Source organism: Diadema setosum, chromosome 15 (genome assembly GCF_964275005.1).
Source record: "Diadema setosum chromosome 15, eeDiaSeto1, whole genome shotgun sequence".
Classification (NCBI taxonomy): Eukaryota; Metazoa; Echinodermata; class Echinoidea; order Diadematoida; family Diadematidae; genus Diadema; species Diadema setosum.
Window position 1 is genome coordinate 11,992,613 of NC_092699.1, and position 25,317 is coordinate 12,017,929.

General features: G+C 38.4%; 1 protein-coding gene across 1 annotated transcript in view; it reads left to right on the top strand.

The window, feature by feature from the left end:
• Nucleotides 1–25,317, top strand: part of LOC140238478 (uncharacterized) — a 174,503-nt gene that overhangs the window by 72,566 nt on the left and 76,620 nt on the right. The window contains exon 2 of the mRNA XM_072318380.1: nt 4,944–5,048. Coding sequence (XP_072174481.1) covers nt 5,003–5,048 — 46 coding nt within the window. The 5' untranslated portion in view covers nt 4,944–5,002. The remainder of the gene's footprint in view (nt 1–4,943; nt 5,049–25,317) is intronic.

Here is a 25,317-nt window from a genome sequence, read left to right on the forward strand (position 1 = left end):
CAACAAATAAACACCTGCATTGACCATCCCTAAACTTCTCTTGTGGATTGTTGTTGGTTCTGCCATAGGTCATAGTAATTACTCACTGATTCTCCATGTTTCACCTACGAAATAGATGGGTGGTATATACGTGTGTGTGATATTATCATCGAAATACCGATGTTCAGCTCAAGCTGGTATCAGAATTCTCTTGTCATTATCATATTATCTGTCATTTTCTTTTTAGTGCAAAAGAAATTCATTGGCTGTCTGGTCTCTTACTTTCTAGATTGCACATACGAATATAATGCTTTTACTCTCCCCCCTTTTTTGTCCTTCTGGCAAAGAATTAATTCTTTAAAGAGAGATTGCTGAATGTAGTTGCTGTAGTTCTACATGCCAATCGCTGTGATTCCCTATTCATGTCGACAACTTCAAGCAAAGCAAAATAATTCAGACATGTTGAAGGAGAGTACATAACCTAGATGTGTCACCATGTTGTAAATATGGGTAAAGCAGAAATCATATAGGTCTGTTGAGCCTTTGAAGAACTAGTTGGGAGGTATATGGTTGTCAAAATTTGTATTTTCAAATTATGTTTTCTCTAGAAGAGCTATTTGTCTTCTTCGATACTGATCAAAATAATGTAAGAAAGTTGAAATTAATGTATCAAAGATTTTTTAAAATGATTTTTCAAAATTTTAGCCTTTATGTCTTTTGACATGGGGATATCTACACAGGGGAGATGGGTTAGGAAGACTGTCTGATTAGTTAGGGCAAGGCCTGCACATGGCGAGTTCGGGAATTGCGAATGTTGCTTTGGGAAGCACGACAAGATGCCCGCTGGGTGTAACATCTGGCGAAGAGTAATATTACAGTAAAATCACAAACTGAAGTCATCAACAACATCCTGGGGCTTCGTAAGAACAGGAGGAAATTACAACCGACCAATGCTGCCTCTTTCCCATTTTCCATAAGAATAGAGAAACAATAACAAAACAAAAACAACATGCAGTTCACATTTCAAAAAAGCAAAACAAATGTGAGATGATGGATGAACATATGTCGATAATTTCGACATGGATGATTTCGATTCGTATCAATCACATGCCACATTATTACCATCACTACATAACCTGTCACATCGGATGAAAAAATAAAAACAACAGCCCCAAACACATGCGTACTATAAAACTAGAGACATTGGTGGCAGGAAACTTTCGTGAAGTGGAGCCGACCACTTTTTTGTGGCTTGAAACTTTTTAGAATTTCCCATTTCTGTTGATTTTCCATTTAATACTGAACTTCACAGGTCTCTTTCTAGTACGTTTACAACAAGGTACAAAGTGTACTGGTTATAATGAGGTAAAATGGTTGGTCCTGGGTTATAGATTTTTGCAGCATGCGCTTGAAGTAAGTTTGTATGTTTGTTTGTTTGTTTGTTATTTACAATGAAAAGAAGATAAATGTTAATTTGAAGAACTATTTGTCTGTTTGCTGCTGTCAGCCTGGTACTGCCATCTAACTATTTAGAGGGGGAGAGAAAAAAGAAACAGATTCTGAATCGCTAGAAAGGGGATAGAAGGGTTTTTGGAATGAAATGCACTTTGTCTTTCCAGTGTGTTGGCACTTTGCAAAAACTCCTCAGTACTGTGTTAAACTCCTCCTCAAATTGATGAAGATGGATGCACAACATGTCCATTTAGCAGGCAGGATACTCATTACGAGCAGGGGTACTGTATTTAACATGCATCACGCCTCTCGTGATGTTCGTTAAACGTGGCAACCCCCTGACAAAGGACTCGACTCCTGTTTCCAAAATGGATCGTGAGCCTTGAGAGGAGAGGAAAGAGCAGAAAGGAGAAACCATCCGAAATCTCTGGTGGTTGTGTCGCAAGCAGACAGCAGCATCTGGTTCCAGTTTACCGTTGGCGTGGCGATGACTTCCCGCATCACCATCATCCTGGACAACCCCCGGAGGAGAGATCTACCTGCTGGATCTGTTTGTGGGAGGGAGGGGGGGGGGGATAGTGATGATATTGGCTGCAGTGATGGAGCGCAGTGTTGCACCCCAAGTTTTGTATCGCACCCCAGGGCTTTCTAAAGGTGGCTGCCAAGCACGAGGTTTTTACCTCAACATCATCTTTTCTCCTCCCTGTTATGCCAACCGTGCTCATTGCTGGGAGTACCCAGTCCCCACATGGACTCCGGGAGTGAAAGAAATATATATTCCGCGGACTCTCTCTGGACCCGCAAGAAGGTCTAGCCAAACGTGTGAGAGTTGGTTCTACCTTGAAAGCAAATCAATCAAACCTGCCGCACCAGCACATTTCGGAAACAGTGATGTTGTTGCTCTCTCGGTGTAATGACCTCGCCCGAACAAAGTGGTTCCAAATGGACGAATATATGTCTGTTTTGGTGCAAATAATCCGTGTTGGGCGTCCCACAAGTATTGTGAAGGATCAGGGTGCCATATTATAGGGATCCATTAGAATTACAGTCATTTTTCATGGAGCCACATAGTAGGCATGGGGAAAAGGCATTTACAGGGTTCACAGAGAAATCACGAAAGAAATTAGTGTAAAGGGAATCGGGTGTCACTGCCATGAATTGTTCGTGAGTTGGCCTGCCAAGAGATGGCATTGTCTCACCATGTGAGGGCTCTCTTCCAGCTTGTATACTATAAAGTCAATATTCCAGCTTTTATGTTTGAGCATTCATTAGTTGAGAAAAATAAATCCAGCAGTGGGGTATTGATAAGGCAGTGGTCTCAAATACTTAAAAGAAAATTATGCACTATAACCAGGACTGTATGAAGGTATGTTTTTAGTTTGTGGGTTGAATGAAAACTGATTGGAGTTGTAGGCCTACAAGGGTACAAATTCATACCATTCTGTTCTTCTATCTTTCTCTGATTTAATTGTAGTGCATTGCTAAGTCCATATAAAGGTCTATATGTAAAGATGCTGTCATTCAACCTTGTGTTTGAATCTTGTAACAGAATACCCACATTGGATACCTGTGTTGTCTTTTTAGGGCCTATACAAAATGGCCATTGGCCCCATACAGGGCTGAACAATGTGTATTTTTTGGTCCACTCTGCCAGTGTCATGCCCCATGCAAATAACTGTCCCCTGTTATAATAGTGGTCTTGACGATGAGGTGCTAATGAATAACAATCCCAACGCTCCCAAGACAAGCTGAAAGGGGGTGTACTCTTTGGCAGAGGGGTGCAAATTGTCCCCCTTTGTGAAGGGCCCCATGGAAGAAGCTGGTATTTTGGCATCAGATGTGTCAATCACGGGCTGAACATTCTAAACTCAAGTCTGAGTTTCGAGTGTAGTGTAGTACCAGGCCAGGGCCCTGTTTTATGAAGAGTTAAAATTGATTATATAGTTGATTTCAACTGTGAGTCTATGGCAGCCTGTGTGGTAAGGAAATTTAAAATTGATTTTATCTTTTGATAAAACGGGGCCCTGATCAAGTTGTCAGCCACAATTCACCCACCCAGCAACACTTGTTTTATTCACATGTCATCAAGTCCAGTTTGATATGTGACTTCTACCCTTTTTCATGTTGGTAGACAATATCTATTTTCAACCCAAATGATTGCATAGCTTTATTTCACACAATATTAGAAAATCTCGTAGCCTGTGGAACATTGCAGCTCAGATGTTTTTTTTTTTTAAATTTTATTTTCAAACTTTAAACATTGTTAACCCTTTATGTGCTTTGAGTACTGATATGCATAGAAAACCCAGTAGTGCTGTATGCACTATGCAGAGTCTCTGGCACAAAAAGAGTTAAATTGTGCCTTTAACATCTTGGTATTGGAAGCTGGCTCACTCATGTAACAGGATGGAGCGGAGCATGTATGTGTGTGTGTGTGGGGGGGGGGGGGTGGACATTGATAGGGCCGGAGGAGAGGAAGAGACGAGGCATTGGTGAACATGTGGTGTGAGCTTGTAGCTTGAGTGGAAAGGGAGCGTGTATCCTGGAAGCTTGCATCACATCATTGGGTCGCCGTGACGACGAAGGAAACATGCATCTGCGATGAAGATGATGGGCGAAGGAGGAGTGATGATTATCGTGTCCATGGTTTTTTTTCTTCTTCTATATTTTGTTTTGCTGAGAGGACAGGTTTCTGTCTCAGTTGATTTTCTGATGATGCAATCAAGGCATAAAGGCAGCAAATGAGCTAATTCGGAAAGGTGCAGGATTGTTTTTTAAGTTATTCAGTTATGATACTATCGATGTCAACCTGCAAAATGAGTTATAGAATTTCAATTGACTCCTTCATTTTGGATAAACTCAAATGTTCTCCAAATGGTGATGTTTAATGTGATGGAGATCATTAATTGTCCCGCATGGCTATGTGCCGTGATATCATATTTCACACTCTATTTTCACTGTACGCAGATTTCCACCAGTTGAATACAGGCAGTTATTACTTGTTGTGGAGGAAGATATTCGTTGCATTCATCTATTCCCCAGTGTCTATTCTTGGCTTTGTGTATTTAGTGATGGATGGCTAATTTACTTTATTGATTTAATGGTCTTTCATAAGGGAGCTCCATAGTGAAACCACTGGCTGAATTACAACAGATCTTACACCAACATTTGTACAGACATTTTACAATAATGCATATAACTACATGGTACTACAGCATTTAAAATCGTTGGTTGAGAATGATAGGGCCACCAAAGCCTGGTGTTCGAGGCAACTTTGATAACGCCCTTCTCTTTCTCAACTGATGAAATGATTGTAATTAATGATATAGCAAATGCAAACAATGTTGTCTTATTTTAACATCAAGCTTGCAGTAATATAGTAACACTTTGTAACCCAGTAGAAATACATTGGCTTGAAGAAACATGAAGACTTGGAGAAAGATATTTGGGTTGGTAATGGCGCATAATTATATATTTCTCTCTCTCTGTCTTCCCTCTATTCCAAACTACAGCAACGTGTAGCGTGGGCGTATGCTTCAATGGAGGTACCTGTTCCGGTGGATACTCACAAATGTGCCGCTGCCAGCCAGGGTTCCAGGGTCCACGGTGCCAGTATGGTAAGTCCCAGTGTAGCTTTCTTCTTATCTTTACATTTGTCTTTATTGTCTCCACCCCCCCCCCCCCCCCGTTCAATTCTTCCAGGTATCCACAACAGTTGCTGTGTGCTCTGTAATGAATGAATGAATGAATAGATGAATGAGGATGGTACAATTAAACGAACACGCATCATTAATTACATCCCTATAGAAAGACAGACTGAAATAGAAAGAGGAAAAAACAATTGTGAGACTCGTTTTTTTTTTTTTTCTTCCGGAATGAAAGATGGATATATTACCCAGAGCCTTAAACAATAGATGAAAGGGGTTAACAAACTGATTCAAAGTATAGAAGCTGCCACTGGTTAGAATTCGTTCAGTGTACAAATAACCAGAAATATTTTCCACAATCTGCTTTATCTTGCAATCAGTTTCGCAACCTACTATATGGCAGTCTATTTAATAGCGGTCAACTAATTGCAACTTTTTATACCATGAGGCAATGAATACATGTCTAAACGCACCCACATGGTTTCAGGGCTTGATGTGATGATGGAAATTTGACCTGCAGAAGCTCAGAGAAACCTTTGCTTTTTTGTATAAAACCAGTGAGTCCATAGTAGATAAGGACTAGTTTGTTCAGAAAGACATTTCACACAATTTTTGAAATTATAGAAGCAAACAATATGCCCACTCACACATGCTGAAAAAGCGTGATTCCAATTGTGTTGCGAATTGCGCACTTTGGCACTCTTGTTCACACGTACACAGGCAACAACAACAAGAAAATTGTGATCCAAATCACAATCGTTTTTGATTGGATGACCTCACATGTGAGTTCAAAGAACTTGACTTCCTTAAAGTTGAAAAGTGCTGAGAATGTGTAATGTCGTGACTTTCCCAGGTCATTTTTTTTTGCTCGCCCACAATCATGGAACATCGTGGCCAAGTATAAGACTGACTAATGGGAATAAGTGTTTAAAAAAAAAGAGAAAAAGAAGAAAGAAACGAGATGGTGAGAGTGAGGCCTAGAGCAAAGAAAAACAGCCGATAATCCGTACCGCTCGATGTCATCATGGCCCATTTACCCCGACACTTGTGACAAACGTGACAGATACGCCCCAGAGGATGTTGGATGGGGAACAACAAAAATATTTGTGTGAAAGATATCTTCATATGCTACAGTTTAGTTTTTTCTATTCCTTTTTTTTTATTGTCATAGTTTTTTTGAGGGGATAAAGGGAGGCAAAAATATTTTGCAGGTGGTGTAACTTCATATAGGTTGGCTCTAGGGGACTTTTTTTTTTGTTGAGAGTGATGAAGGTATAATCTTGTTTAGTTTTGCTGTAAGAGAAACAGTAATGGTGCAGATGAGATGTCAGATTTGAATGTATATCTCCATAAAACCACTTTTAAACCACAAAAAAATATTGAAATTTATTCAAGATTTGTCTTTCAAGTACTATACACATGTACATCAGGAATCTTGTGTGCGTGCTATTTGGAACAGAGAATTAATTTGGTTAGAAGTTTCTGTACTTTGTAGCTGTTTGATGTATAGGTCAAGTGATACATTTGGCGATATTGCAAAAGCTACTTTTTCCTGTTTGCATCAAATTGCCAATGTAGGTAGTCTGAGCCAAACATTTCCCCCCATTTCCGTCACTTCATACATACATATTGTACATACGCGCATACATACAATGCATTCATATGCATACAGTACATCACCACACACATATCCAAATACACTGACATATACTCCTACTGTGTCTGAATAAAAAAAAAAAATAACCATAAATTCCAGAGTTATCTTTCTTCATCGAAATGCTAATTTCATGAGTTTTTAGTGAGGTATGGCATGGCAGGAACGTGTCCGGCGGTGTGTAGTGGGTAACGACGACATGAGATCATGAGATGGTTATCGCTGGGGCATTTGCAGTGCGTAGACCCACAGCAGTGAAAGATTCCTGCTCTGATTATCAGATAATCCTTAACCTCCTACCCTCTCCAATTTGGCTCTCCGAATATCAAAAGGGAAAATAGATCAAGACTGGATGGGAAACACTGACATATTTGAACGGTTTTTCAATCGCAACCTGCGGGTTCTCCCCTTCAGAGAGGGACCATTACAACAACAGCAATGAAAATGTGGCACATTGTTGATGTGACAGGTCACCATGCTGATTTCTAAATTTGTCCAGGACCTCAATGCATTTATGAGCTGAAAATGATGTAGGGAATTCATTTTATTTTATTTTTCTTTCAACTGTGTAACTAAGCATGTAAAGGAACCCATTATGACATTGCATGTACCTTTTTACTTCTTTGAAAAAAAATCCAACAGTTGCTGTGATGTCTCTTATGGGGATATTCAAAACAAAGCCTCATAGATTATCTATAAAACCAGTAAAGAAATATAGAATGTTGAATTGTATAAAACCAGTAAAGAAATACAAAGTGTTGAATAGAGATTTGGATGAGGTATCTAATGTATTTTTCCCAGGGACAAAACTCCCCAAACAAACATAACTGTCCAACAGAAATGGGAACAATTAAGGGCAGGCTATTCATATCGACTCTTATCATTTCATCAGCGAGTGAGGCTATTCAGTTGAATCTGTTGATAGAGATCTGGGACAAATTGGACCATTTCAATAATCATATACAATCAGTGCTAAAGCTGTTCATCTTTTTACAAAGTGCCGAAAAATTTGGGATATTTTCATCCAAAGCTTGCATTTTATGTAAACAGAGCAAGCAGAGACTTTTTTCTTTTAATTTTTTGTAGTAGTATGAGTTTTACTGTAAATACCTAGTTTTTTTTTTAAGTTTTGATGCAGTGTTCTTCTGTAAAATTGAAAAATATCTTGTGATATTGATGTCATAATAGTCTTCGATTAGATTGTTAAAAAATATTTTATGGGGTTTTGTGAGTTTGTAGGGAACTGGAGAACTGTACATAATGACTGTACTTGCTGAAATGGAGGATAGATGTAACAGCCCATCAATATTTTGACCTTTAGATGAAAAAAAAAGGTCAACAAACAAATGACATGAATTAAACACACACACACACTTACATGCACAAAACATGCGTTTTAGAGAAAACGTAGACTGTCTGTCACTCTTGTTATCAATTATCAGAACCAGATGAGCAGTTAAAAAACCTACAAATGCAGGCCCGCTTTGCAAATCAGTTTTTCATCTGAAAGGGCTACCCTGTGAAAATAAAATAAATAAATAAATAGATAAATAAATAAGTAAATAAATAAGTAAATAAATAGATAGATAAATATATTGATTGATTGATTGATTGATTGATTAATCAATTAATTAATAGATACAAATGTGGTCCTAAAAAAAGAATTACTACTCCTATGCATCTGTGCAGGTATAAAGCATATGAATAAAAGAATCGCTGCTAGAATTGCTGGGTGATACAGTGATATGAAGGGAATGTGTGCATCTGTTATTTTCCATCCATCAAGTGAATATCTTGTAATAATGTGGAAAAAAATGATGCTGAAAGACTCACAAAGTTTTCTTTTATAAGTGGAAAAAAGAGCAAAGAAAATGTTTTCTTTAGTTAGATACTACCATTTATGACTGCCTTCTAATCCAAAGCATTCACTGAAAAATGAAATGATTTCCATCTCTCTCTCTCTCTCTTTTCAATATGCTCCATGTTTGCACAATGTAAACCAAATTTTGATTGCTTGCTGAATAAACCTGACACAACAGTTAATGTTCATACCAGTGGATGGAAATTACTATTGTGACGGCCAATTGTTACAAGAAGAATCAGCTCAGGTCTAAAAAAAAAGAGAAAAAGATGATTAAAAAAAGAATAAAGAAATGAATACCGCATAAGTTCCTTGAATACTAACTTTAACTTTCTGACTGAGGATTAACCAGATATTGTCCCTTAGTTGTTGTTGTTGTTTTTGTGCTGTGTGCATGACATATCCGTGCAAAAAAAAAGAAAGAAAGAAAAGAGAAAAAAAAACGCAGTGCATTCTCAGGTATTGATATTTTTGATTGTGTGAATTTATTGCATCCTTTTTGTGCAGGACAAAGCATGAATTATTGGCACCGGGGGTGTGGCGGTAACTTTGTTTCTCTTTCATTCTTTTTTTTTATTCTCCACCTCCCCTTCTATTATGAGTTCCTCCTTTTTTTTTCTTTTTCTTTTTCTTTTTTTTTTTTTTTGTCGCACTGCAGACCTAGACCCAGTAATTTTCCAAAGCTTTTAATCCGCTCCTTTGGTAAATATGTGAGAAAATCTGTGTTCTGATGGCCTGTGATCCTTTTGTTGGCGAATTCGCCAGGGGTGGAAATGGAAACCTGATTCTGACACGGATTTGATGGGTACCTTTCCTTCGCGAGGGCCATTAATTGTGCAGGTGATTTTTGCACCCATTATGATTGAATTGTAACAGTTTTTTTTTTTTTTTTTGGGGGGGGGGGGCAAGAAAAGTTTAAGGGAACTGTTCATGATAAATACTGGAAGAAGAACTAACATTCTGTCTTATTTAGCACCAAGTCTGTCCTTTTCTTTTGCCTATAATGCTCAGAGGATGATAATGGAATCATTTTTATTAAGTAGGATGATCAGTTTCATTGGTTCATTTTGTCTAATTTTAAATCTGTCATTATTTCCTTTCCAAATCATGGAGATTAGTGACTTTGTGATTGTGTTCAGTTTGGAAGCCATTTATTTGGGGCGTAGTTCAGTGAAAGGGTCATCTTTGTGGTTAGAAGTACAATACCATACTAGGTGAAACTGCAACTATCTAAAAATCTGGAAGAAATGATGGTTTTTGTGTGTTTGAATGATTGCAGTCAGTAGAAATGTAAGGCTTATGGTGTTTATGCTGCTGTTATTTGTGATGTGCTTCTTGTTGATCACTCTTATGTCTATAGAGAATTAAATGCATTCATAGTTGATTTTTTTTAAAGGTATAACTCACCCTTCCTGTTTTCAATGTAACAACTAAGATTAAAATACCTTTTAAAGATTTAGCCTTTTGGCTGAAAGGTGTGAGAGTGTGCTGCATTCATTAGTGTATCAGCTTCTCACTGAAGTGATGAAAAATACAAGTGTTTAAACCAGTAGAAAAAGAAGGAGATTTGCTGTAAATGACAACAGAGAGACAGAATTGACTCGCTTGGTGTTCAGTCCACTTGAGTCCCCACCAAGCATTACTAATAACATGGTGGCTGCATTCAAGGAAGATTTACAGTGTGTGAATAGATGGCTGTGTAATCAACCTCAAGATTTTCTCCACAATTTGTAGTGCACGTGTAGACAGTCACCCTTGGGTGACCTCTTCACAACAGATTGGCAAGTGGAGTGTGTTCGAAGATCAAGTTCACTGTGTTGGAGACAGATTAAATTTGTCTTAACACACACTCTCCAAACAGCCTTAAATGCCTGTATACACTTTTAATAGTCTTTAGCCAGTGAAAGGAAAGGATTTAAAAACCAGCAAATCCATGCTAATGGATCCTGTTTGTGAGTATTCACTGTAATCCTGTCAACTTGTTGGTAAATTAGCTTTGGACTATCCCCAAAGCTTTAAATGAACCCTTCACCTTGCAACTATTGCTATGATTAGTATGAATAGCACTTTGCCAGACGACCTGAGCTGAAATCCTGTCATCACCATTGGCGACCTGTCTAACACGATATCAATGGCATTTTCATTGAGCGGACATGAAAGAGTTAACGCACTTTGCTGGACTGAACCATACAGGTTATTTCAATCAAGTATCCTTAGTCTTGCAACATGGGGTACGTAATGGCTCAGGGGACCACGAAAAGAAATTTTTGTTGTGAATATATGGAAAGACAGATACCAGTAGTTTTCTTTTAAAGACAATGAGTTTAAAATTTGTTAAAATTGGAAATGATGAAGATTGTATTTGTTCCTAATTATCAGCAAAAGGTTGTGTGTAAATAATGATGAGATAATGATGAGAATGATATTAGAAATGATATTAGATAATGATAATGAAAATGATATGGAAATGATGCATGATAATGATTATAAGTTTGATACTTATTAGAGTAATAATCACATGCTCTTCTTTATTGTTTCATGGGTACATTTAATAAATAAGCACAGAATGAGGAAGAAGCTATATGCGGAGAATACATTCTGCTTACAATTCTCAATGTCAAGTGAAGTGCAGGTATACCCCTAGAACTCAAAACGACTACTTTCACAGTGAATTGACTCTTTTTCTCTACCTACTCAACTGGTCGTCCGGTTCTTCTTCATCTTCCTTTAGTCGGAGGGAACGAGCCTCCCGATCCCCCTCCCACATCATAAGAGGGTATCAAATTTCCGAACCTAGACCCCCGGGTATGTGCGCGTGGAGGAATTCAAAAAGGGAAGGAGAGGGTACTTACCGTTTTTAACGATCGCTGTGAGCGGGGTGAACGTGCTGTCTTGGGGGAAACCTCGTATAGTCCAGAGTAATTATTATGCAAGTGTATGCAGCAGTGGGCATACCACGTTTGCAGTAGTCACTATCTGCTGTGACTGTTCCTTTTCCTTTTCCCTGGGATGTTGATAGATAATATGATGATAATGAACCATATTCCTATTGCACATATCACAAAAAGTAAACTAATGTCTTATTATCAAAGTACATTAAAGGAAGAGAGATAGCATACCCTGTTTTGTTGATGACTCCTAATGCAGTTCAATGCAATTCAATTCAATTCCAGTTTGTTAAACTGTCCAACAAAAGGGTAAAATAACAAAAAATCAAAATGTACATTACACACATCATAGTATTTTGACAATTTGTGGGAAATCCGTTTAGTACAAGGTGATTCAGAAAAAAATGCGTACTTTGTAGTATTGACATAAAAATTCATGAATATGATGATGCACAAGAGTAATAGGAACTGAAAGGCAGGGCTTGTCAAACATGGATCGCCATAAATTAATAAAGTTTGGTTGACATAACATCCATCATGGCAAGTCTTTTAGGGTTTTTAGCTCCAATCGACAAACAACTAGCAGAAGCACTATGGGATGAATAAGAAGATACCATTGTATGATACATTGGCTTCACTGGAGGGGATATGCTTAGTCTTGAAAACCATGGTAGTTCATGCAATATGCATTTTTATATCTTGATTAGTCAGAATGCTCATAGTGTGTGCTGATACAGCTCAAACTATTATGTTGAATGTTTCAGTTAAAGTAGTTATTCACTTAAAAGTTGGTAAATAAATGTACATGAAAGCAAGTATTGGTTTAGAGCTATTAATGTCAAGTAATGTCAATTAATGTCAAGTAATGTATACGTATACATTCAGTTTCATGAATTATATCCCCCCCCCCTTCCATCTCTGTTGACATGCAAACCACCAGTGATTTGATATCCCTTGGAAAGTGTGGTGAGCTGCTGTATTTTTCGATGGTACAGTAAACTTTTCCCCATAAACCCTCCTGCCTCAACCCTTACCCTGTGTACTATTTTATTTGTGATGGAAGCGGCTGCATCTGGCCAGCTTAGCCATCGCTTCCTTCCTTCAAATGTGTCGCCCCCTCAATGTCTGGTCTTCCCTCTCGTGTTTTTTTTTTTTTTTTTTTTTTTTTGGAGATCCTTATCAGCAACCATTCCTTGGCATGTGATGCTAATCCTCTCAATGTGCGATAGTCTTCATAGCATTGGAATTCAAATCTGGAACGACGATCCCGGAGATACTTTGAGTTTAGCAAGTGTCATTCAAGTTTTGAATATGATGTAATTAGTATAGTCATAGAAACATTCCAAAATATCAGCGACTCTCTAGCTCTATGTATCTCTCCCTGAAGGTCATTTTGTGCTAACCTTTTGTTTTTCCTGGAAACATACATTCCATCTGGTACCCAGATAGTACATATTTGCTGTGGTTACAGCTTGTGCGGGTATATGTGTGTATGTGTGGAGAGAATGTGTGTATGAATGCAAGGAAGAGATCAGTTACATAATAACTCATGTAGTCATAAGAAGTCATACAGTGTGACCCCTTTCACATTGAAACATTAATGCTATAAAAAATTTAGAATGGAAGAGAGCATACTTTGTATCAGCGGGTCAATGAGGAAAATAGGGCCTACGCACACACACCCACTCACATATACGTAACATACACGCTCATTGTTAGGTTGGCCTATGGCCAGCATTTGTTTTTTATTTTGTTTTTTCTGGAGATGCTGATTGTTGTTGCCTGATAATGCCATTACTATGAGCGACGATGAGAACAGTTGCCGTAGAGCAGAGGAAGATGCTATCTGTTGCCATGGAGATGGCGAGATGATAGGTGCAGGGCGAGAGAGGTGTTGGATGAAGTTGATGTCGGGGATGGCGGTATCATGTCTGATTCGATCACAACACTTGAAAATGAATTAGGAAGACACTCTAGTGCGAGGAAAATGGATTGATTTTGGCAGTGTACATGGAAGGGAGGGTTGTCAAATTTCCCATTAAGATTTTGAAAGGTTATTTCATCGCCATGCTCTTCCCCTGGAGTATGCTGGGTTTCTGAAGATGCTAGTAATCAAATCTTGCTCTTGTCATAACTAGATAACCACCAAGGTGACCTCAACACACTGCCTCCATGAACAACCTGCATCGTGTATTAAAGTATGTTTATTGGAAAATACATGTAGTCTCTTCTAGCTGGTAACAAAACTGTAGCCATTGGGACCCATCATCAATGTTGTGTGTTTAACAACAAACTTCTCTTATGTTTTCATCACAAAGGGAATTGAATTTGGAAAAGAAAACATGTAAGGTACAAAATGGTTGAGGAATTTTGAGCAGAATGGAGTCAGTGTATGAGTGGTTTCTTCTCTTCCTAATGACTGCCTTTCAAGAACACAAATCTGCCCCGTACATATCCACAATCAACAATGGCAGCAGCAGCAAAAATTGGATCACGTTTCTCGTACACGCAGAAATCATAAATCAACTCTGTGCAAATGAGCATGTTTGTGCCTCAATCCATCAGCACGCTTTCTGTGTTACGCAAGCTTTGAAAAAGGGGGGGGGGGGAGGAAGAGAAGAATTAAAAATCGGTCATCTGATCGGGTTTAGAGTAGAGGAATAGTTGCATGTCACTGCAGTTTGACTAATTGCCCGGTGTTGACAGCGCGAAGCCCTCCCGTAACGGGTGTCTCCCTCCATTGTGAGGGGATTACGGAATTCTTCCTCTTCCTCCGAGGAGTCAACAATTGCAATGTGCCATCTTATCTGTGCAGATACCTCTTCATCTCATGAGATCACTCCACCTGAGACAGGTTGTTGTTGACTTCTTGCTTGCTCTCATCGTTGCCGTATCAATTCCGTTTTGATGCTGGCGAGGTCAAAGGTCATCCAATGTGAAGAATTGATACCTCAGTCTCTATTGATGTAGTCTACAGGAAAGAAATGTTGTTTATGAAAGAAGGGGGAACAATGATACAATGTATGATAATGTTGTGTGATGTTGAAAGAATTTTGCTTTGTCTCACTGCATGAGAAGAAGAGAGAATAATGATACAATGTTGTGTGGTACAGCCTCAGATGAATGAATTCTGTGTTTGCTTTAATGCACTGTCTGGAAATATTAAATATACCACCTACTATCAATTTTTTTTCTCTTTTTTTTAATACAAATAGCAATGAGCTTTCAGAAAAACATATGTGTATACATGTACATTAAATTTTATAACATTTTGCAGTTTGAAGTCATGAAAATATGGTGATTTTAACCTTCATATGTCTTTGTATGTATGAAAGATGTAATTTTCCTTACCTGACCAAAATTTTAAGCTGAAGGTATATGGCAAAACTGTTTTTGAATACTATTCATCATCTATCAACAAGTGAAAGAAAAATGAAATTAGTGTGATAAGTTGAATGAAGTAGAGTGATTGCCTTCTGTTTGGTATTAGTTTGTAACTTCACTAGAATGGGATACTTGTAATGTGTCAGGCTGTTAGATATTATTATTCACCTCAATTCCAGTGAGAAACATGTACAGAGATCCTTGCTTGTTTCGCTAACATCTCTACCGGGAATTTTTAACGATCTGTTGATTATCAGTGATGAAATCATGCTCAATGCTAATCGCTAGTTGCCCCAGTTACAGGAAATTTGGTCTATTTCAGCGTATTTTTGTTCACCGCGAGTATCATGCGGCATTATCCTGAGAAACATGTGAGCGTGACGAAGGGAGGTTCGGCAAAGGTTTTCGCAGCCGAGCCGGCGAGAGCGACTTAAGAGAACGGAGCTAATCAGATTAGGTCCGGCGAGAAATGGTTTGATTTGGAAAAGTATCGTTCGGGAGCAATGTTTAGATCGCAGCCACAAGAGCCCTCAATTATCGCCGTAATTAAGTTTTCGGCAGGCAGGGAGGTTGATCTGGGCTCCTGTTTCTAGAGAGTTGCAAAGAGGTTTTAGCATTTAAAGGGACTGTACAGTACTGGTTGAGGTAGGGATTCATGTTTTGAACATTCCTAAGTGAGATAATGAAAAACCTCTTATGAAATATGAAAGAGCATGTAATTTTAAGAAGGATTCAACGTTCATTTGATGAAAATTGGTTTTCAAATGGCTGAGATATCGAAAAAAGTGCCAATAATAAAAGGCGACATGCCCCAACTTTATTAGTATCTCTTTGTTTCACCTTGTTTTTGGATATCTCAGCCATTTCAAAACCGATTTTCATCGAATAAACTTTTGATGCCCCTTAGAATTGCATGCTTTTTGACATCTCATAGAGTGGTTTCTGAATATCTCACAAAACGTTGAAAGCTAAATTTTCACCTCGACCAGAACTGTACACACCCTTTAACAAAATGGAGTGAGCAGCAAAGAGGGAATCAAGGATGACCTCCGCATCAACCTTTGGGGATTGGAAGAAGCAATACCATTCTTTATTTTTATCACCCTGTTCACTTGTTCAGGCAAGAGAGATCATGCAGTAGTAATGAAGCAACAGAGGCTCCCGGCAATGGAAAAAATGAGTTGTAATTGAGTATTTATGAGCTTGAATTGATAGACAGTGGGAAAAAAGTACCTGTGTGGTTGATGTATTTTAACAAGCTGCAGAGTGTAGCCACTAATCTACTCAAGGAGTGTGTGAAGCTGGTTAATTGTATTTCATTTTGTTAGACTGATGAGTGAGCCTTCTGCCAACATCAACGGACGTGACAAGTTAGTAGAAATTTATCAGTAATACATTTTACCTATCTCAGGTATGATTATTGATACAGAATGAAAATAACAGTGGTATTGTAAATGATGCTCATAATAATGTGAAATAATGATAATAATCATAACAATGATAATGATGATGATGATAATAATAATTTCAGTAATGTAAAAACAGTGAAAATGGGTGAAAGCAACAGCTGTTAATGAAGGATTTGACATTGGAACAAGTAAAACTTACGTTGGGGCTAGTGAAGATATCAATATGCCAAAAGTTGCTTCCCGGAGCAGACAATTAAATTCAGAATTAGATATATGAAGATCAAGAGCTCCTAAAAGTCAACTGATCATTGATGCTACACATGTATGTTGGGGCATGAACTTGTTTTTCTTCTGGACAAGCAAAAATGTCAAAATTGATGATTTTACTTGCTCGATGGGCAAATGAAATGAAAACTCTAAAGTCGGCCATGGTTGAAGTCAGCATCGGTATCATGATAGACAGATCCTACATTAGTCACTCTGATGCGACATGTGATGATGGACCCTGACAAAGATCCACTGTGATGTCATGCCATGGAATTTTTATTTTCCTTTCAACTCATTTGTTGCTCGTGTGTTGCTCATTTAGCATGTCCTGTCACGGCTGACTCTCATCGGGGCAAAGTAAGCGAGACCGACATTAACTTTAAATCAATTTCTATCATCTTCTTTGTCTGCTCATCAATTTTTTTTTTTTTTTTTTTGGGGGGGGATACTTTCTTTTTACTCAAGCTCCATATTTCTTTTTCTTTTTTGGGGGTCAGATTTGTCACATTTGGTGATGTTTTCCGTGAAAGTCTCAGGAGTACCCAGGCTATCTGGAACTCAAATGATGGAGGGGGGACCAATGTCTCCATTTTGTGTGCCTGTCTGCTGTGTCTCTTGCCCAAAATCACGTTCCGCGAATCATCATAGAAAGAAATTAAGGCCTTGTCCTATTTCATCGTTGCCCTTTCATCTTCACTTTCCGAGTCAAGTCTGATTCAGAAAATGCAGAGACCATAAGCACATACCAAGCACTCTTATGGGGCATGGGATCACATAGGTCCAATGATATCGATAGAAAAATAAAGTCCAGTGTATGGTTATCATCATGGCCCATCCAAAATTACTTGATCTTCTTAAAGCTAGTGCTGTTTATGCAGTGCATTTCGCATATTTTCAAGTTTTGAATGTTTGTGAAATTCGAGAGTTGATGGAATATTCGTGGAATCAACAACTTGGCACAATGTCACCTCCCTTAACATTCTTTTTTTAGCGAACTCCTCATTTTTTTTTTTCTCGGAGCATGAATGTCACATAATTGGTTGGAAACTACAATTGTATTTATACATGCTTTCAATTCACAAAGACCTCTTATTTTCATCATACAACCAATTATTGTGTACCCTTTTCTTTTTTTAAAACTGATCTCTAAAGTCTGAATATTAGAACCGTGTTTCTAATTTTAACTTCTGTCAACCTCCATGCGCAACATCTCGTGGGGCATGGGTTTGGAAAAAAGACAGTGAAAGCAAGAAAGAGAGAAACAGAAGAGAAAGAGGGTGAGATAGATAGATAGATAGATAGATAGATAGGTAGGTAGATAGATAGATAGATAGATAGATAGATAGATAGATAGATAGGTAGATAGGTAGGTAGGTAGGTAGATAGATAGATAGATAGATAGGTAGGTAGATAGATAGATAGATAGATAGATAGGTAGATAGGTAGGTAGGTAGATAGATAGATAGATAGATAGATAGATAGATAGATAGATAGGTAGGTAGGTAGATAGATAGATAGATAGATAGATAGGTAGGTAGGTAGATAGATAGATAGATAGATAGATAGATAGATAGATAGATAGATAGGTAGGTAGATAGATAGATAGATAGATAGGTAGATAGGTAGGTAGATAGATAGATAGATAGATAGATAGATAGGTAGATAGATAGATAGATAGATAGATAGATAGGTAGGTAGATAGATAGATAGATAGATAGATAGATAGATAGATAGATAGGTAGGTAGGTAGATAGATAGATAGATAGATAGATAAGTAGGTAGGTAGATAGATAGATAGGCATATCCCATATGGCATGATTTCAGAAGGGGTTGAAGGAATAACAAGGAAAGCATGACTTTGCATTGACCTTTCACGCATCTCCCTCACTTCCTTCCGCCGCATGTTCAGATTTAGGGTGTGGTGACGTGGTTCCCCCCCCCCTCCCTCCCCCCATGTCACCCATGGGGCATATTCTTCTAGCATTTGATATAATTATAATCCTGCACTTTACACTGGAGCTACAGTAGCTTGACTTTATCATAATATCTTTTCTAAGAAAGAGCTAGGAGTTCAAAAGATTGTGTGTGGATTATGTGTATGTATTAATTTGTTATGTTATGTACCCCTCTGCACCTCAGAATGATAGCACTGGTCCAAGTAATGGTGCATGATGAATGCTTTGTAATATTATTATTTATTACTATCATTATTATTATTATTGTTACTATGATGATGATGATGATGATTAATATCATTATTATCATTACTATTATTGTTTGTTATCATTATAATATAAAGTGTATAGAATCTCTGGCATGTGAATTCAGTTATGATTTGCTTAATGACTTGACGTGGATATTGTTGTGCAAGATTTAACAATTCATATTTGAAGATGTGATCATCACATGCAGCACACTTTGAATAACTACCATCGGATTATAGATTTGGAGGAGATAATAGAAAGGGGGTAAGAGAGATGAAAAAAAAAATACAAAAAGAAACAGGAGTGCTAAAAGCTGTAACATCTGTGAAGTGCCTGGGAGGATGTTGGGAGGAAGGTGCCATGTCCTTGTGGTATCTATGTAAGATGTGGAGATACTTTACAGATACCAGGGGAGGGGGATGGGGGGGGGGGGGAGGACTCCAGGGATGTCAGTCTCACTCCACTCTTTGTTCCTGCTGCAGTATGATGTCATAAAGGGGGGGGGGGGGTCAAACATAAGGTCAGATGAAGGGCAATAGACAAAGTGGCATACATAGTGTGAGTGAAGAGAGCTTGAAGTATATAATGCACATGTGTCTTAACATGCAGGGATCTGTATAGTGTGCCTACGTGTGCATCTGTGTGTTAAGGCTGGTATTTGGTATTTGTCAATATTGCGTCTTCAAAATAGAAAGATAGGAGTTTTCTTGCATTCACCTGGCTGATTCTGAAAAAAAAAAGAAAGAAAAGAAATCCACTCAGAAACATCGACCCGTTGAGGACAGGCTGATACTACTACAACACATATTTCCCATAGACACCTGCCTGAGTATATTCGGGACTCATCTTCAACGGGTCAAACTGCATATTAAATGTCTGTGACGTAGACTGGTAGATGAAAGAGAAAGACGGAAAAGGAGAGAAAGATACAATGTCACTCTAAATTTTTGTTAATATAATTATCAATAAGAGAATAGATGGATATATTTTTGTACCTCTAAGATGAGAGAGATATGGAAAGAGTGAAATATGTCTCATCATTATCATGTGGTTTCTGTGGTCTGTATTCTTCACAGCGAGAAGAGAACTTTGCCTATATTCACCTGACAGGCATGACAAGTCACACCATTGTAATCTTCACACAGTGAGTCAAATTAACCTGACCGACCTCCACATGATTCAGGATCATCTGACATTGTGATCTTATTGGAAACAAATTAAGAAGAAGGTATCTTAAAGGCATAATTTACCATTTGCAGATGAAACAAAAAATCATCATTAGTGCTTTAAAATAGTTCTAAAATGTTAGTTATGGATAGATAACAACCACAGTAAAAATTTGAATCTGTATAATCGATGTTAAGTATTGTTAAATACACAAAATGTGAACAATAGTTATGATAAGAATGCTTCCAGATTAAACCCTCTACAGTTATGATTTATTGAGAAAAATACAGATATCTCCTTATACATTTCAGGCTTTAGTGTGAAAATTTTATATGTAGGATGTTTTGTGATACAACAGACCTACACATATGCATTAAATGTGATATCTTGAACATTTTTAAAATCACTGCTCCCAAAGGTAAACTGGACCTTTAAGACCAGTCATGACAATGTTCTTCCATTAACTTGCAGAAGCAATGCCTCCAACATGCTTGCTATAACTTTGCTCTGATGGGAGAGTTTTTGAAGGAGACCTCCAGGATGATTTTTAGACTTCTGCATTTGAACATCTATGAATTGATCATACTGGGTACAGAGTTTTAGAATCTATAGTGATTGGGATGAGGAGTAAGAAGGCTTTCAGGATTCAAAGCAAATCACCATGAATGAGGACGATGACATGGCAGCTTCGCATAAAAGAGGCATTATTAGGTGCTAAAGGAAGCAGAGCAAAAGAAGAAAGCATTATAAATTCTATAAACACATATTTACTTAAGTGTGCATGATTTTGGAACAGAATGGCATTGCTTTTTTTCTGGAATATGTGAGCCTCCTATGTCATCATCCTTGTTCAGTATAATATAATTGTTTGGTTTACCTGCTCAAGGCACACGATAAGATCCAGAAGTCTGTTGTACATGACACTTTTGATGTGTGTACAACATGATGTGAAATTACACAAATCGTCTGGAATGCCCCTTTAATGTATGATGCTTTGGGGAAAATATATTGTATCGAGGGGATGCCAACACTTGCACTGTTAAAGGATTAAAGGAAGTTCTTTCCATGTGGAATATGTTTCGCAAGCTCTTGAAACTTTGGCGCGAAAATCCCCGGCTATCCTCGAAAAATAAAGACTCCCTGACACTTTCAGGAAGCGGTGTGGAGTTGAGTTGGCTGCACTTAGAGGACCCGCGTAATGGGATTGATGTGTGCGGGCACTCAGATGTGTTTATTGAGAAGAGATTGTGACATGCATTCTTGCACCCCGATATTTCCCCCGGGGGCAGGGGGTGATGGTTCACGCATGTCAACCACTGCCGAACATATAGGCACCATGGCTATACCCCCCTGGTCCTTCAGCTGGTCCAGGTCAGTGCATCCTGTTAGCAAGTCTTCTCTTGTGCCTCCTCAACCTCTCGATCTTCCTTCCTCCTCCTTCTCTCTCTCTCTCCATCTATCTTTCTCTCATTCCATCCTTCTCTCATCTTTGTCAGTCTTTTTCACTATACCTTCATTTATTTGTTTTTCCTTCTCTTTATGTTCCTATATCCCTCTATCTCTCTTTCTTGTACTGTCTTCATCGTCACTTAAAGGGACTGTACAGTACTGGTTGAGGTGGGGATTCATGTTTTGAACATTCCTATTGCAAAGTGAGATAATTAGAAACCTCTTTGAAATATGAAAGACCATGTAATTTTAAGAAGGATTCAACGTTTATTTGATGAAAATTGGTTTTCAAATGGCTGAGATATCCAAAAAAGTGATAGTAATAAAAGACGACAGGCCAATCCTTTTATTAGGATCTCTTTGTTTCACCATGTTTTTGGATATCTCAGCCATTTCAAAACCGATTTTCATCAGATAAACTTTTGATACCCCTTAGAACTGCATGCTCATTGACATCTCATAGAGTGGTTTCTGAATATCTCGCAAAATATTAAAAGCTAAATCCTCACCTCGATCAGAACTGTACACACCCTTTAATACTTCCTGTTTCTTTTTCATTGTGTTTCTTGTTCCTTCTCCCTCGATTTGTCTTTTTCACATTCCTCCTTTAAAATAGTCATTCTCTTCTTTAACATTCTATCTATGCTCTCTGCTCCTTCCTCATTTTTATGCCTCCGCTACGAAGTGGTGCCAGAGGCATTATGTTTTCGGGTTGTCCGTCCGTCCGTACCTCCGTACGTCTGTACGTCCGTACGTCCGTCCGCTTTCGTTTACGCGATAACTTGAGTAATATTTACTGGGATTTTACCAAACTTGGTCCAAGTATGAAGTATGATGGGGCAATTATTTGATTAGATTTTGGGTGAAATCGGCTGAAGGTCAAAGGTCACAGGTCAAGGTCAAATCATGAAATTGTATCCGTTTACGCGATAACTCAAGACTGGATGGAGCAAATTTCACCAAACTTTGTTGGAGGATGATGTATGATGGGACAATTACTTGTTTACTTTTTCAGTGAAATCGGACAGAGGCCAAAGGTCAACGATCAAGGTCAAATCCTAAAATTTATCTGTTTACGTGATAACTCAAAACTGGATGAAGCAGCTTTCACCAAACTTGGTCCAAGGATGATGTATGATGGGACAATTAGTTGAGTAGATTTTAGTGACATTGGCAAGAGGTCAAAGGTCAAAAGGTCAAGGTCAAATGCTACAAATGTTGCAATTTTCCCCATATCTATGCAATGCCCGAAGGTATTTTCTTGAAACTTGGTGTGGACATGTACTACTGCGTAAAGATTCTCCAGAGAGAGTTTCATGTCATAAGGTCGAAGGTCAAAAGGTCAAAGGTTAGGTGAAAATGTTGCAATATTACTTTTCTCTCAAATGCTTCAATGTATCTTCGTGGAACTTGGTACATATGCATGTACTGTCTGGCAGGGATTATCTAGGGAATTTAGGGGTCATGGGTCAATAGTCAGGGGTCAAAGGTCAAGGTCAACTCCTCAAAATTTTACTATTTCCCTCATATACTAGTATATGCAATACTTGCATTATTAGTTTCAAAACTTAATACATGCATTACCTAATGGAGATTCTCCAGGAAATTTCCAGCCAGAAGGTCAAAGTTTAAGGGTCAAAGGCCAGGTTTCAATGCCCCCCCCCCCCCCTCAAAAAAAAAAAAAAAAAAAAAAATCTATTTTGTACCGTCATCACACTCTTTCTTCGTACCTTGGAAATTACTCATTGCGTAAACTTTCCCAAAATTCCCCAAATATGTGTACCTGCACTCTTAGAAAATTATAGCAAACCCAGTTCAAGACATTTCTGACAAACCTGTCATTTCAATATTTTGCCAGTTATGTGAAACTGTCATGGATCACACATTGTGAAGACATTGTACTATACGCCTATTGGGAGAATCATGCATTATGGCGGAGGCATCAGTCGCCATAGCGACATTTCTAGTTTTTTCTTCTTCAGCTGCAGTCCTTTCCCATTCTCTTTGCCTCTTGCGATTGATCGGAGTAAATCGTGTTTGTTTTTCTTTTCACAGCACGAGGGAGCTATAACTTAATAACAACCAATTGCAAATGAGTATCATATGATAGTATAGTCAGAAGGCATGAGACTTGACCTACACCATTGGGTTTTTTGCACCATGAAAGCTGTGTGACTTCATGCCGCAATATGATCATATAACCTCTAGGTATAATCATGATTCTAATGTTCGATAATAGAAGACCATGCTTATATTTTGATATGACTTGTATTTTGTTTATATGTCATGGCTTATATCCTGAATGGTTTGTTTGCTGGAGACTGCAAATATATATTTGATTGAGTTCCAGACATATGAAAGAAAAAGAAGAGAAACATATGAAATATACAGGAGCAGACAGTAGGATACATATGATGATATAAAGATAATGGATTATGAGCTGACACGTGTCATGAACTGAGCGTGCAGATCCTTACAGTGATGATCATGGTATTAACTTTAAGTCACTTTTCATCAGATGCACAGAGAGTGTAAAGAAGCAAAAAGGAGAAGAAAAGAAGGTTCATAAAGGGTAGTTTGAAAGTCTGGCGGAATGCTGGTGTCACAGTTTTCAGCTGAAATGAAATCCCGTCACCATACATTTGTAGTTTGTAGTTGATAATTCAATAAATATAGTTCTCCTGCATTTTACTGGCAAGCAATAGTTTACCCAGCATGCCACCCACCATCACAGAACTACCCTAATAGTTTGGCCAAAGGAGGCCCAGAGCACCCTGAGATGCTCATGAACTCCAAAAGTGGAGCCCCTCAACATACCAGCTGATAACAAAAGCGCCCATCCCCCTTTTCTTATTCTATGAAATACGAGGTCCTTCAGGCAGCCCAGAAACGGTTGCCCTTTACATGAGGAACTTCAATTATCTGATGCTCTTCAGAAATAATCACCTGGGCAAATATTTTGAATTTGTGGGGATATGTGGTCTGCACTTGACATCTAGTCATACTTGCAGTGAAAGAAGAAATACGCGTTTAACACGGCAGCGATATTTCCACGGCTACACCTCAGTCGAGATGGCCTCAACTTTTAAACACTCCCGCGAGTGAACTGAATCAAGTCCAAGGGCAAGGGCAACTCGATCTCCCAACTTTCTGAAAGTACTCCAGATTGGGGGGTTTTGGAGAGGAACAGTGACACACCAAATGGTGTTGGAGGCGGGAGTGGCAAGGGGCTCGGGGTAGAACGGGAAGGGGTGTGCTGTGACAGGTAACTCCTCCTCTCCAAGTTTCATCGTTGATCAAATGCTGCAAATTTATGTAGTTGTTTATGTTTTAATTCTCCTTCATTAAAGTGCAAAACCTTGAACTGAGGACAGGTGCTCGAAAGTTTCTCTGCGTATCTGCAATAAACTGGGGATGGAGGTGGAAAGGTTTGCTGTACTTTGTCTTGTTTTACGACCTATGTCAGATTCAGTCCGGGGCCTCCTTTTACTGGGAACGCTCTACAAGAAGCATACTTCTGCTTCGTTTATAGTCGCCGTGGCAACGAATGTTGAGTGCATACAACTGTTCTAGTTGATGGTGGCCAACTGTTGCCATGGTAGTGTCATTTGTCCACATGATGAACAGCCTGCTTGCCTAGGGTATTCAAATTCAGATGCATACTTTTGCTGTTGTTTTTATAGAGAAATGATATCTAAGGATTGTTCACTGTTCCACTCTGAAGAAAATATATTGATGTCTCACACAATCTAGCCTGAAGAAGCTTAGATCAGGAAGATATTCAATATTCAATACAGGTGATGACTTTAGAGTATTATAAGATAAATTGTTTATATGAAATTAATGGACTCAAGCAGTGAATTAGCAAAAATTAGTGCACACATAGACACATGATAGGGACCAGTTATGACTGTATGACTGTCACTACAGTAATTACATCTATTGTTTTCTTTGGT